The sequence below is a fragment of the Pelophylax lessonae genome, assembly GCF_965119305.1.
Source record: "Pelophylax lessonae genome assembly, chromosome: 5".
In the NCBI taxonomy this organism is placed as follows: Eukaryota; Metazoa; Chordata; class Amphibia; order Anura; family Ranidae; genus Pelophylax; species Pelophylax lessonae.
Window position 1 is genome coordinate 487,297,679 of NC_138772.1, and position 15,908 is coordinate 487,313,586.

Genomic DNA, 15,908 nt, shown 5'->3' on the forward strand with positions numbered 1-15,908 from the left:
TAGTTGTGCACCGTGGCCTCCTGCTTCTCTTTCTATTCTGGACAGAGCCCGTTTGTGTTGTTCTCTGATGGGAGTAGTACACACCTTTGTAAGAAATCTTCAGTGTCTTGGCAATTTTTTGCATGGAATAGCCTAAATTTCTCAGAACAAGAATAGACTGCCGACTTTCAGAAGAAAGTTCTCTTTTTCTTTACATTTTGAGAGTATAATCAAACCCACAAATGCTAATGCTCCAGATACTCAATTATCTCAAAGGAAGGGCAGTTTTTTAGCGTCTCTAATCAGCACAACAGTTTTTAGCTGTGCTAATATAATTGCACAAGGGTTTTATAATAATCAATTAGCCTTTTAACACGATTATCTAACACAAAGTACCATTAGAACACAGGAGTGATGGTTGCTGGAAATGGGCCTCTGTACACCTATGTAGATATTCCATTAAAAATAAGCAGTTTCCAGCTAGAAAAGTAATTTACCACAATAACAATGTCTAGACAATATTTCTGATTAATGTAATATTATCTTCATTGAAAAAAACTGTGCTTTTCTTTCAAAAATAAGGACATGTCTAAGTGACCCCAAACTTTTGAATGGTAGTGTACATAGCTTCAAAACTGAAAAGTAAAGGCATCTTCAGACACTAGATGGCAGATAGCCAATGTGTAGACGGTCTAATCATCGAATCACATTTCAAGTAAAAGAGTTGTTGCCCAAACATGCAATGACATCCAGGATGATCGATTTTTCCCCATAGCAGGCTTAGTCAGGGGGAGTGGAGGAGGACTTAGAGGCATATACTTGTTTTTTTTTTACCTGACTGATCCAGATCGGAGAAATGTTCCCTTCTAAATGTAGACACCTTAAGGGACAGTAAAAACAGGCTTTCTGAAGGGGTGCTTGGAACGTGATATATGGCTGGATTGCTCCCCAACATCCTCCAAGAAGATATATACTAAGCTTACACTTCACTGTGCACAGCAGCGCTACAAAACATCATGATTTGCAGTAATAAGGTCATGGCTAACATAGCAAGTCCATTAACGTAGACTGTACTCTCACAGAAGCCTCTCAGGCTATGGGGAGCACTGAATACCCAGGTAGACATGGCCTAGAGAAACATAGGTTCCTGGATACTCCTCCATATTCAGCATACTGTATTTGTATACTTAAGCTAAGAATGCCATACATGTATTTATCTGAGAGGATAAAGCCCAACTCCAGTCATAAGTATCTATTTTTGTATAACACATTAAATGTCAATATTTGATTGTATTGTCAACTTTGCCCCTTAAAATAAAAAATTAAAAAAAACACATAACAACACCACATGCACAGAAACATGCCCCACATGTAACACATTGTTAAGGCCAAACATTCCCCTAGTGACTGGGGTAGGTCGGGATTGCAATCGTACCTTACAGCAGATTCCTCTAGGCCTTAGGATCCTCAAGAAAGTTCAGATTTAGGAGGATTGGTAACCTAGGATATATGTATGGTTTGCTATTACACAGTTTAGAATGGGGAACTCCTTGAGGCTGGGTTCACACATATGCGAATTGCATGCGAGTTTCTACGCAGCCAATTCACATGACAAGAGAGTGTGACCAGCTTTCAATGGAGCCGGTTCACACACTTCCGGGTGGCCGCGGCCTGCACTGGAAAAGGATCCTGTGCATCTTTGGCTATGTTTTAAGTCCGAATTCAGGCAAAAATTCAGACCTGATTTGGACCTGAAATGGAGAACAGGGATGCAACAGACCCCCTGCAGCAAGTCACGGTCGCAGCTAGTGTGAACCCGGCCTTACTCAAGAGTCTTCTCTATGTCTAGTCAGGCACTCTACATAAGGCCAACACTCCACCAGGCCAGGCTAGTTGGACGTTCTCCCCAAACAGTCAGTACACTTCAAATAATGGTAGAACCAGTAGCTTTATCCCATCACAGTGCTATCATATAGGCCAATTATTCCTTCCCCGCATAGCTCAATAGTAGTTCACTCACTCTTCACCCCAGCACATTACAAACACATAAAGGTGCATTTACTAAGGGCAAATAGACTGTGCACTTTGCAAAGTGCAGTTGCGCGCTGTAAGAGCAGTTGCTCCAGAGCTTAGTAAATGAGCAGAAGCTCTGCTGACCTCCATCATACAATCATGTGCAAGCAAAAATGCTGTTTGTCTTCATTTTCCTTGCACTGATTGGGTATTCTTTGCAAATTGAAGCCTTACCTCATTTACTAAGCTTTGGAGCAACTGCACTTGAAGAGGGCAACTGCACTTTTCAAAGCGCACAGGCTATTTGCCTTTAGTAAATCAACCCCATTATGTGTAGTTAGATTCAGATTGTAGTTAAATAGTTTTACTTCAACATAACTTGTCAGCACACATTATCATTATCATAAGAAGGCATTTCCAACATGGTGACTTAGGGCAAGCCTCAATAGAATAAACATTTTCCATAACTTCTAGTGTTCAGGTGCTCATAGTGATAAGGGAGCTTAGCTAGTCTCCTAAAAAGATGGAATTTCTGTCGCGTCTGCCCCTAAATGACTCTACCACACTAAGGGTAAAGAGCTGTAACATTCTTCTAGATGTATCTCAAGGCAAAAATGAACCAAGGCGGACATGTTTTCCTGTGTGACAACTTTGGCTCCCTCCATTAATATATTGGAGAAGTGGGCGTGGTGAAAGAGATTATACAATCAGATTGTATAGTGTATGGCCAGCTTAACCACTTGCGGACCATCCGGTGTAGTTTTACAGCGGCAGGTTGGCTCTATTATGCGAAACGATGTACCTGTACTTTGCTTCATGTAACAGACAGTGGGGGGCACACACATGCTCCGATTGGCCAGAGGGGAAGCCAATCAGTGGGTCCGGTGGACGCGATGTCCTTTGGCCAACCGCGATCGCTCCCCATGAAGACAGAATGGCAGTCTGCCTATGTAAACAAGGCAGACCACTGTTCTGTCAGAGATGAACACAGGGATCCTGTGTTCCTACTATTTAGGAACACAGGTCTCTGTGTTCATCCAGTGAGTACAACCCCCACACAGCTAGAAAGCACTCCCTAAGAGCACACTTAACCCTTTGATCACCCCTGGTGTTAACCCCTTCCCTGCCAGTGCCATTAGTACAGTAACAGTGCATATTTTTAGCACTGATTACTGTATTAGTGTCACTGGTCCCGTCAAAAGTGTTAAAAGTGTCAGTTATGTGTCTGATCTGTCCACCGCAATGTCGCAGTCCCGCTAAAAATCGCTGATCGTCACCATTACTAGTAAAAAAAATAGACAAAAATTAAAGATAAAAAATAAAAATATACAAACTATCCCCTAATTTGTAGACGCGATAACTTTTGCGCAAACCAATCAAGCTACACCTATTGTGATTTTATTTACCAAAAATAGATGGAAAAATACATATTGGCCTAAATTGATGAAAAGATTTGATTTTTATTTGATTTGATTGATATTTTATTCTTATTATAATTCTTTTTATTGGGAATTTTATTAGTTTTATAGCAGAAAGTAAAAAATATTGTTTTTTTGTTCTGAATTGTCGCTCTTTTTTTGTTTATAGCACAAAAAATAAAAACCACAGAGGTGATCAAATACCACCAAAAGAAAGCTCTATTTGTGTGAAAAAAAAAGGACATCAATTTTATTTTGGTACAGCGTCACACGACTGCGCAATTTTCAGGTAATTTAACAAAGTGCCGTATCGCAAGAAATGGCCTGGTCATTAAGGGGGGTAAAACCTTCCACATTTTCACATCTTCTTGCACCTAATTCCTTTGTGACTCTCGGCATTCCGTCACATGACATCCCATGGGGAGCTGGTAGTTATATAACATCTCGCTCTGTGTACAATGTCCACATAGTAAAGTATCTTTACTTTGGGCCACCAGCTCAAATTTCCTATTAGTATTTCCAGCGGGGGCAAATGCCCACTGTTTCCTAAGCCATCTCCTATTCAATACAAATGATCACCTGTAGCAGCTGTAGATATTTGGGGATATACTAACCAAGGACAGTCAGGTAGACTAACCTTAGGCATCTCTTGTCAGCTTTATAGGCAAAACTATTTCGGTATGGTCTGACAAAGATCTGACAAACTCATGACAGATTAAATAACAAATATCAAGCAAGATGGAAAATCATTCTCAGTGGATGGCCATTAATGAAGATTGTGATCTATTACCTATATGGTCCCTTTCTCTTATTCCTTTTTTTCTTCTCTTTCCTGACTGTTTATGGCTCCTTGTGGGATCATGTACTTAGTTTCTTGGTTCTAGGTTTAGTTAAAGAGGTTGTACACCGAGAATTTTTTTTTTCTCTTCTTTAAATCCTGAAAGAGAAACCCATAATGAGCTAGTATGCATCGCATACTAGCTCATTATGAAATACTTACCTTAGAACGAGCCCCCGCCGTGCCGTCCGCTTACCTGTATGACGGGCGACATGTATAGTCGCCCGTCTTCCGGGATCGCGGCATCCGGCCATCTGATTGGCCGGAGCCGCGGTGACATCACTCCCGCGCACGCGCGCGGGAGCCGACGGTCACGGCACGGGGCTCTGAAGGAACAGCACGATCTGCCGTTCCTTCAGAGCGCATGCGCCAGTGACGTCACTGGCTGCATTAAAGGTAAATATCTCCTAAACGGTACATGTTTAGGAGATATTTACAGTACCTATAGGTAAGCCTTAATATAGGCTTACCTATAGGTACAACTTCCTGAGGAGGGTTTACTTCCTCTTTAACTCCTTATACCCGGCAGCTACTACTAGGATTCCCAGTTCCAATAACCAATTCTTCCTGGTTGAGGCTGGAAATGATTATACTGTAAAATATATTATTTTTCACTTCTTGTTGTTGTTCCCTTTTTTGGATATCTTGATCTTATGAACGGAATTTTTTGCTACACTCTTTTTTCTTCCAATTTGTGATTACAAATATGTAGGAAACACATGTATCTTTCTCTCTCTCTCATGGTTTGTAACTCTTACTTTAAAGCTGAAGTACTGGTACAAAAAGTTTAATTTAGTGATTCATTTAATTTATATTTTTTAATAGCCACAAAGGATATAAATCCACTTTGTGTGCACCAAATGCCTCTGCAAAACTAGATATTACATTTTAAAAGTAGCAGTGAGATCACCACTGTTCTGTACATAGCTTTTGCAGAAAGCAGAGCTGTGGGAGGGACCCAGCAGGCCCCACCTTCTTCAGGCTGCCTGCAAAAAACTATAGGATGGGGCGGATACAAGACCAGTCATCCTGCACAAGGAGACAGAGCAGTGGTGAGCAGTCTTCATAACAGGAAGCTTCTGCCCAGGGGAAAAGTTTAGCACAGGATTACTTCACAGATCTGAAAGTAATATACAAGGCATAAAAAGATTCAAGGAAGAGTACACATGCCTTTTGTATTTAGACAATATTTGTCTATCCTGGAGTTCAGCTTTAGCCACTTAGAGACCACCCGCCCGCATTTTACTGCTCGTACCTGTACGTTGCTCCCTTCTTCTGGGTTCTGGCCTGCAGCAGAGCTGAGGTGGTTAACTTGCATTCTGATATCATACCTACCTACAAACATACGAAAATTTGTAAAATTCATAAAAAACTATTGAGACAAAGAAATCTAATATACGCAAATGATAGCGCAAAACGGTAATTAAAGTGGAGTTCCGGCCTATTTTGCAACTTTAGTGATTCCTTGAGTGCTCGCTAATCTGATCAACAATTGGGCATTTTCAATTTTTTTCGGGGATCCCTTACCTTATTTTCAGGGCATTTTTGATTGTACTTCCTCCTTCTCCCCCTTCTGTGGCCACGGCCACCGACATCACTTCCGCCTTTGCATTGCATCCTGGGAGCTGTTTGTCATCACTCCCAGGAGGCTGGAATCAGGAAGAACTCCCAGAACTATCCCTGGAATCAGGAAGAAGGACACAGCAGATTACACTGCGGCTTCAGATGCCCACGTCTAAGATGGCCACGCCCAGACAGCGTTTTTAAAAGTAAGATTTTGACTAAAATCCAATACCGTACACCTTGTAAGTATGAGAATAGCAGTTCTGTAAAGGGCGATGGATTAGTATTATAGGGGTATTTTTAGTTAAAAAAGGTATTTGAGGCCGGAACACCGCTTTAAGAAAATCATTGTGACCGATGCTACACAATCAGCAGGTGGGACAATTTCTAGAAAAAACATTTGATTTTCAGTTATTGATCATTGCTATTTTTATACATTGTTGTGATTTTTTACAATTGCCTGCCTTCTCTTATTTAGATTATTATTACTATATTTATTTTATTATCTATTATAATATATATATATATATATATATATATCACAATAGTGAGTACACCCCTCACATTTTGGAAATAATTTATTATATCTTTTCATGTGACAACACTGAAGAAATTACACTTTCTTTGCTACAATGTAAAGTAGTGAGTGTACAGCTTGTATAACAGTGTAAATTTGTTGTCCCCTCAAAACAACTCAACACACAGCCGTTAATGTGTAAACCGCTGCCAACAAAAGTGAGTACACCCCTAAGTGATAATATCCAAATTGGGGTAAACCCTAATGAGCATCTATGGGGCATCCTCAAATGGAAGGTGGAGGAGCGCAAGATCTCTAACATCCACCAGATCTGTGATGTCGCCATGGTGGATTGGAAGAGGACTTCAAGTGGCAACCTGTGAAGCTCTGGTGAACTCCAGGCCCAAGAGGGTTAAGGCAGTGCTGGAAAATAATAGTGGCCACACAAAATATTGACACTTTGGGCCCAATTTGGCCATTTTGACTTAGGGGTGTACTCACTTTTGTTGCCAGCAGTTTAGACATTAATGGTTGTGTGTTGAGTTATTTGGAGGGGACAGAAAATTTACACTGTTATACAAGCTGTACACTCGCTACTTTACATTGTAGCAAAGTGTCATTTCTTCAGTGTTGTCACATGAAAAGATATAATAAAATATTAAAAAAATGTGAGGGGTGTACTCACTTCTGTGAGATACTGTATATATATATATATATATACACTTGCCTGCTTCGTTATTAGGTACACCTTGCTAGATCCGGGTTGGACCCCCTTTTGCCTTCAGAACTGCTTTAATTCTTTGTGGCATAGATTTAACAAGGTGTTGGAAACATTCCTCAGAGATTTTGGTCCATATTAACACGATAGCATGAGGCAGTTGCAGCAGATTTGTCGGCTGCACATCCATGATGCAAATCTCCCGTTCCACCACATTCCAAAGGCACTCTATTGGATTGAGATTTGATGACTGTAGAAGCCATTGGAGTACAGTGATCTCATTGTCATGTTCAAGAAACCAGTGAAGAGATGATTTGAGCTGTGTGACATGGTGCATTATCCTGCTGGAAGGAGCCATCAGAAGATGGGGACACTGTAGTCATAAACGGATGGACATGGTCAGCAACAATACTCAGGTAGGCCGTGGTGTTTAAATGATCCTCAGTTGGTACTAAGGGGCCCAAAGTGTGCCAAGAAAATATCCCCCACACCATTACACCACCACCACTAGCCTGAACTGTTGATACAAGGCAGGACAGATCCAGGCTTTCATGTTGTTTATGCCAAATTATGACCCTAACCATCTGAATGTCCCAGCTGAAATTGAGACTCATCAGACCAGGCAACGTTTTCCAATCCTCTATTGTCCAATTTTGATGAGCTTGTGCAAATTGTAGCCTCACTTTCCTGTTCTTAGCTGACAGGAGTGGCACCCTGTGTGGTCTTCTGCTGCTGTAGCCCATTTGCTTCAAGGTTCGATGTGTTGTGTGTTCAGAGATGGTATTCTGCACACCTTGGTTGTAACGAGTAGTTATTTGAGTTACTGTTTCCTTTCTATCATCTCGAACCAGTCTACTCATTCTCCTCTGACCTCTGACATCAACAAGACATTTCCATCCACACGACTGCCACTCACTGGATATTTTCTTTTTTTCAGACCATTCTCTGTAAACCCAAAAGATGGTTGCGGGTCAAAATCCCAGTAGATCAGCAGTTTGTTAAATACTCAGACCAGCCTGTCTGACACCAACAACCATGACACATTCAAAGTCACTTAAATCTCCTTTCTTCCCCATTCTGATGCTTGGTTTAAACTTCAACAAATTGGCTTCCCCATATCTAGATGCCTAAATGCATAGAGTCACTGCCATGTGATTGGCTGATAAGCAATTTGTGTTACCAAGCAATTGAACAGGTGTACCTAATAAAGTGGCCGGTGAGATTATATACAGGTGCAGCTCATAAAATTAGAATATCATCAAAAAGGTAAATCTTTTCAGTAATTTAACTCAAAAAGTGAAACTCGTTTATTTTATATAGATGCGTTACGCACAGAGTGATATGTTTAAAACATTTCTTTCTTTTCATTTTGATGATTATTACTTACAGATAGTGACAACCCAAAATTCAGTATCTCAGAAAATTTGAATATTACATAGGACCAATTAAAAAGGATTTTTAACACAGAAATGTTGGCTTACTGAAAAGTATGTCCATGTACCGAATAGTATGCACTCAATACTTGGTTGGGACTTTGGACCTGATAAAACTCAGTGGACCAACACCAGCAGATGACATGGCGGCTCCCCAAATCATCACTGAATGTGGAAACTTCACACTGGAACTCATTCAACTTGGATTCTGCGCCTCTCCACTCTTCCTCCAGACTCTGGGACCTTGATTTCCAAATTAAATTCAAATCTTTCCACAGTCCGTGATGATTTGGGGAGCCATGTCATCTGCTGGTGTTGGTCCACTGTGTTTTATCAAGTCCAAAGTCAGCGCAGCCCTCTAGAAGGAAATTCTAGAGCACTTCATGCTTCCCTCTGCTCACCAGCTTTATGGAGATGCTGATTTCATTTTCCAGGAGGACTTGGCACCGCCCACACTGCCAAAAGTACCAATACCTGGTTCAATGATTATGGTATCACTGTGCTTGATTTGCCAGCAAACTCACCTGACCTAAACCCCATAGAGAATCGGGACACCAGACCCAACAATGCAAATGAGCTGAAGGCCACTATCCAAGAAACCTGGGCTTCCATAACACCTCAGCAGTGCCACAGGCTGATCGCCTCCATGCCACGCCGCATTGATGCAGTAATTCATGCAAAAGAGGCCCGACCAAGTATTGAGTGCATACTATATTGTACATGGACATACTTTTCAGTAAGCCAACATTTCTGTATTAAAAATCCTCTTTTATTATTGGTCTTATGTGATATTCTAATTTTCTGAGAGACTGAATTGTGGGTTTTCACTAAAGGCTCGTACACACTTGACGAAAATCGGATGAAATATCCTCCGATTTTTCTCTCTCATGCTCAGCGGTCATAACCGTTTTTAGTTGACAGTGCATAATGTTCAAGAAATTTCTCATCCGATTTTTTTATTTTTTTTTTGGCACATTTGTTCCTAGACTTCGGGGCGTCAGCAACTTTAGATCATGCGCGGTCTTTTGTATCTGATTTTTCACAGACATACTGCACACACATTAAAAGAAAATTGGTCGTCTGGGGACAGACGATAAAAATTTTGGTGTTTGTCCCTCCGTTTTTTTTTCGTTGAAAATGTCGGCATCGGCTGCTGAAAGTTGTGTACACATTAGCCGAAAATCGTACGATTTTACCTCGGACGGGAATTTTTCGGCAGATTTTCTACTAGTGTGTACCCCATTTAAAGAGTAAACCCTCCTCTGCAAGTTGTACCTATAGGTAAGCCTATGATAAGGCTTACCTATAGGTACTGTAAATATCTCCTAAACATGTACCGTTTAGGAGATATTTACCTTGGTGCCGTTCCTTCAGAGCCCCGTGCCGTGACCGTCGGCTCCCGCACGCGTGCGCAGGAGTGACGTCACCGCGGCTCCGGCCAATCAGATGGCCGGATGCCGCGATCCCGGAAGACGGGCGACTGAACATATCGCCCGTCATAGAGGTAAGGGAGCGGCACGGCGGGGGCTCGTTCTAAGGTAAGTATTTCATAATGAGCTAGTATGCGATGCATACTAGCTCATTATGAATTTCTCTTTCAGGTTGAAAAAAAAATAAAATTTGGGTTTACAACCTCTTTAACTGTAAGCCATATTCATCAAAATTAAAAGAAAGAAATGCTTGAAAAATATCACTCTGTGCGTAACGCAGCTATATAAAATATATGAGTTTCACTTTTTGAATTGAATTACTGAAATAAATTAACTTTTTGATAATATTCAAATTTTATGAGATGCACCTGTGTCCTTATAACCATACCTTATAACGGCATGTGTTTCAATACTATCTACTATTATATATATTATTATAAATATAGTATCAAACTTCGTTATATAGTAATATATAAATATATACACATATATATATATATATATATATATATATATATATATATATATATATATATATATATATATATATATAGTAATATATGGTAATATATGAATATATAAATACATTTAATATTTTTTTTATTAATCTTATTGGCCATAAAAATAAAAAAATTCTTTCTGTGGCCACACCACAGTGAAATCGGTCTGGTTGCTGTGGATTGCCGCACTCTACGCATTAATATTATCGCTCTGTGCTTGGCCGGATTAAATAATTCTATCTGTGTAAGAATGCTTGTAGACAGGCGTCCCCCTGTCAGTCCCATGTCACTGCTAGGCAGTACAGTGGAAGGCTCAGTGCTAGCCTGATAGACTGCAGAAAATAGGTGGAGAATGGGACGGGCGAGCTGGGGGAGTGTCTCTACCTGTCTCTTACCTGTTAGCTGGGCTGGGAAAGAGAAAGAAAAAAAAAAAAACAAGGGGGGGGAAGGGGTGGAAGGAAAAAAAAAAAGTAGAATTACCAGTAGCTCTTGTTCTGCCATCTCTTTCCTTTCCACACACCTTTACCTGCACAGACTTGAAAGTCCAGTTCCACCAGAGAGCTAGAGAGAAGATAAAGGGAGAGTTCATTGGATCAAACATGTCACAAGAGACGGACAAGTAAGTGATCATACAGGTTTTAGGATCTTGTGGCAGTCACAAGCTGGGAAAGTTTTTTTTTCCTCATTCCTCTGTGTTGTGGGACCTGATCTACAGGGAGCCTGAGCCTGCTGACCCCCTGCAGCTCCCCCGATCACAAACTTTTTCCTGGAATATTTGGCTTTTGAGAAAGTTTTTTGTTGTCTCTGACTGCGAGTTTTGACCTGGACTGTTTCTACCTGGAGAGCTTTCCGGAGGCCGCTGGGACGGTGTGCACTGCTGGGAAAGGGCCTGGCAAGGCAAAGAGAGAGATTGGCTTTTGTGTTCATGCAACAAAAGGCTTTTTCTTCTGCTGCACAAAACGGCCATCTTCTGGGATGGGATCTTGAGCACTGGGGGTGCATAGAGCGGGTGGGCTCGGGTAGGCCGGGGGGGAGAAAAAAAAAAAAACAGCAATTTCGATTTTTAGCATTATATTCCTGCAACCTGTACTGTCAATGACTCCCCACTCTGCTGCATACAAGATATTATTTTATTTTACCTTTTCTTGTTTTTTTTCATATATAATTGCATCTTCTTTTTTACAAAAACATGAATTACAATGATACGCCACATGCTTGTGAATTTTATTTCTTTGCACTCAGTTTATAAAACTTTTCAATTTTTTATTAATTAACATTTTTTTATGTTTATTATTTATTTAATCTTTATTTGTTTAGCATTTTGCATTCAGTGTGCCGGTATGCTATAATGCGATTATTCCACAAAAATACATTCGATTATGTATTCTATTTCTGACTATTATTTTACCGCTGTGCCATATGTTTGATAATAGAATTACGTTAGCTTCAGACTGTGCATTGATGTTACACCACAGAAATATTCAGCTTGCGATTTTGCAGCTGTAGTGGAATTTCTGCCACTGACAGGTCTGACAGGTTATATATGGGAAGGTGTGCTGACACTTGTAGTTCCATTAATGTAGAGACGAGGAATAACTTTTTGGTCTACATGGTCCCGCCAGAGGGACTTCCACCAAACTCACAGGGTATTAATGTCTCATCAAATTGTTTGAAATATTAGTTAAATGTTTCAGCAAGTAATATACGTTATGCAAAAAAATTGTTTTATGGCATATATTATATATTATATATATATATATATATATATATATATATATATATATTTATTCCTAGGGGTTGTGTAGAAATTATAGACATGCATTTTGCTGGCATTGACCGTACACAAAATTGAGTAGACAAGAGCACTTGACATGCACCCAGAGAGTTACAATATTTATTTAGAATATTAACCGCTACCAGGGAGGCAAAATTGGTGAGAAACACTTTTTTGGGTAGATATGGTGCACCGTGAAAGTATATCTCACATCCTTGTCAGTAGGGCCAGTGTGGTGATTTCAGGAAGAGTTAATATTTTGTGTATGACCTATGCAGTTTAGGAGACTTGCCTCGTCTTCCATACCTGGGTTGGGTCATTAAGATTTCTACAAATGATTCTGTGCCCCAGGCAAACTCTGAAGACAAGTCAAGACATTCAATCTCCTGAGCCCTGTCCTTCATCTGCTGTTGGGATTGTCTCATCATGCCCTCATTAGCTATTGTTCTTGGCACGAAGAATGCACCATGAACAATGGAAGAGAGTGGACAGTGACTCAGAATTCCAGCTATGTCCAAACAATTCTTCCTGTTAATCAGATCAACGAAACAAAACAACCTGTGATGTCCTAAATTATGTAAAGCAAGGTGAAGGACACTTCCCCAAAACATACAATTGGCTTTAATCCAGAGATCATATTAATGGGTCCACCCAGAGCAGCTATAAAAACGCTGCAGGCATCAGCATAGATGGAGCCGATATGTTGATTCCTAGCAGCAAGCTTGGGCAAGTTTACTCTCAGATCTGCATCTTGAGCATGACATGGTGCAGCAGAGGCGTAACTAAAACCTTCAGAGCCCCGGTGCAGGAAACCATGGAGGGCCCCCCGGAACTCTGGCCGGGGCCCTTCCCTTCAAGCCTGGGGCTCTTCCCACTGATCCTGGGGCCCTTTAGTCTTGTTGCGGGGCCCTTTATTATGGTCCCACAGCGGGACCCTTTTTGCAAGTTCTGCAATGGGCCCCCTTCCTGCCATCTTGGGCCCCCCCCCCCCACGGTGGTGGAATGCCAGGGCCCGGTCGCAAGTGTGACCTTTGCGATCCTGGAAGCTCACACACTGGTGTCAGTCGTTTTTATTTTTTGGTGTTTTAATTGTATTATTTTTTATCATTTTATCTTATTTCTTTTACAATGTCACTGACTATGACTCTGTCCATTCAGAAAAGGAAGGAGCTGGTAAATTACATATTTACTGACCCCTTCCTGGTTCTTTATTGTGACACACAGGGGCCCAGAGACAGCAGAACACAAGTGAACTGGATAGGAGGAGTGGCGGGGGCAGCATACAGAGGAACCAATCTCCTCCATTTTCCTCCTGCAGCTACAGGAGGAAAAAGGAGGACAGTGATTCCTCTTCATCCTTCCCCTGCCCCCTCCTATCCAGGTGTACAGGGGAGCCGCACAGGCCCCCTGGAGCATGGGGCCCGGTTGCAATTGCAACCCCTGCAACCCCTGTAGTTACGCCCCTGTGGTGCAGGTAAAACACACGGGACCCCCTGCCTTTTCACTGTATGGATCTAAAGGGGAAAGGCTTGGTAAATTTAAAAGCTGCTCTACATAGAAAGATAATGCCAGTAAAATATAGATGACCACTTAAAACATACTAAGTGTATCTGATTCCATCACGGTACTACAGTCTGTGTCTACAGTGATGGGTTCTAAAGTCTTTCCCAATTTTCTCGACATGTCCGCGGGTAAAGTGGAGGTGGAGAGAGGTGGCAAGGTACTAAGCAGTACTTACCCATAAGCACATGTAAAATTAGATGTGCCTATCCAGTGAACAGAGGTCAAGGGCATGATTGTTTTGTTAAGGCCTGCTTAAATTCTCGCCTGATAAATGATAATGGTGGGATAATGGTCAAATTGAGAAACAATTTTACCTCAATTGTACATCTGATTTTTCTAGGCACGTCTTGGCTGACCAAACCTAGGTGTATAATTGATTATCCAATATGGATGTTCCAATGCAGTTTCTATAGTTCCCCTGGCATAATGCTGGGACCAGGGATATCTGTTCAGATCATCACCATCATGCATGCACACATGCATGTTTATGTCAGAATATGTGGATGTCACACCTTATGTCTGCGGGTAGCTTGCCATAGATAGCGGAGAATGGTCAGACATCTAAAGATATCTTTTTGACATGTATTGACTCTGTTTATTCTGTTTAGGGCAATGAAGATGGAAAAGGGACTGCACACAGACAGTCCCAGTGCCACGAAAAGCAGCAGTGACTGACCAAGATTTGTCCTGCAAACATTGGATTATCATTTGAAATAGCCAGCCAAAAAAGTCTGAATTAGGAAAATATAATCTAATGTTTGTGGTCATCTTTACATTGGGGATGATTTACTAAAACTGGAGAGTTCAAAATCTGGTGCAGGGCTGCATAAAAAAAACAGTCAGGTTCCAGGTTTTTTTTTTTGTCAAAGCTTAATTGAACAAGGAACAAGCTGAAGTTAGAATCTGGCTACCATGTGCAGCTGCACCAGATTTTGCACTCTCCAGTTTTAGTAAATCAACCCCACTGTTCCCTAGTCCTGCTGGCACCACCCCCTAGTAGATACATCATCAGATTTTAACTAGGATGTTTTTTTTTTTTTTTCACTACAGTTCTGATATTCGACAACACATGTTACCTCCATAAAACTAACAATAAGACCCGGTTCACACCGGGGCGACTCAAAGTCGCCCCGACTTTGAAGCCGCCCGTGCAGCACGACTTTAATCGCGGCTTGCAAACAACTTCTCTAATCGCTCCGACTTCGCCCCAAAGTAGTGCAGGAACCTTTTTCTAAGTCGGAGCGACTTGAGTCGCTCTGATTAGAACGGTTCCATTGCACAGAATGGAGCGTTACTTGTCAGGCGACCAAGTCGCATGACAAGTCGTGGCAGTGTGAACCGGCTCTAAAGAGTTTCAATAGTAGTTGCATGTAGGGTATTTGGAAAATAATTCAATACCTGTATTTGATGTACAATGAACGTTCTCTATAACTTCCATAGAATATTTCACCATACACAGCAGTCCCTGGTTCACAAGATGATGCAGAGTGGCCTATAAACCTGCAAGCTTGTTAACGAAGAAAGGAAGGGGGTTGTGGAGGTAAAGAGGAAGAAGTTGGCATCAGTCTATGAGGAGGGGTTTATTCAAATTTCTTCTGCCAAAGACCAGCCAACCATGTTGGACAGCTGAACTGGGTGCCCTTTATGCCATCATTACGTGTACATTAAAGCCAGCCATAGACAATTCAAATACCATGAGCTATCTATGAGCGGGCTGAATATACCCAAGTCGATCCATTGATTGACTTGGGTACAACCAGCATGTAGAATTTTGCATGCGATTATTGCTAGTGGCTGTAATCACTGTTCTCCCAGTAGGGATGGCTTCCTGCCCCCCTCCACGCTGGGAGAAGGCAAAAGTTCCACAGAAGGGATTCCCCCATCAACACTGACCGTGTTGATGGGGGAATCAAGCGATTTTAATTCCTGCAACCCGTGGTTGCAGGAATGAAAATCGCACCATCTATGGCCAGCTTAAGACAGAGATCTGTTTAGCTACCAGTATGTTTGTGTATTGTGGGAGAAATTAGGTCACCCCAAAACCAAGAGAGAACATACAAACTCCATGCCTGCTCTGTATTACAAGGCAGCAACCTCTGCCAAAAGAAATATTTATTGTTCATCAGTGTTTATCCTTGTAACTATTAAACTTACTATTACTC

The 15,908-nt window shown here is 41.4% G+C and overlaps 1 protein-coding gene across 1 annotated transcript in view; it reads left to right on the forward strand.

The window, feature by feature from the left end:
* The first annotated feature begins 10,891 nt into the window (after positions 1–10,891).
* Positions 10,892–15,908, forward strand: part of GRHL2 (grainyhead like transcription factor 2) — a 130,729-nt gene continuing 125,712 nt past the window's right edge. Inside the window, exon 1 of the mRNA XM_082258714.1 lies at positions 10,892–11,028. Coding sequence (XP_082114840.1) covers positions 11,009–11,028 — 20 coding nt within the window. The 5' untranslated portion in view covers positions 10,892–11,008. The remainder of the gene's footprint in view (positions 11,029–15,908) is intronic.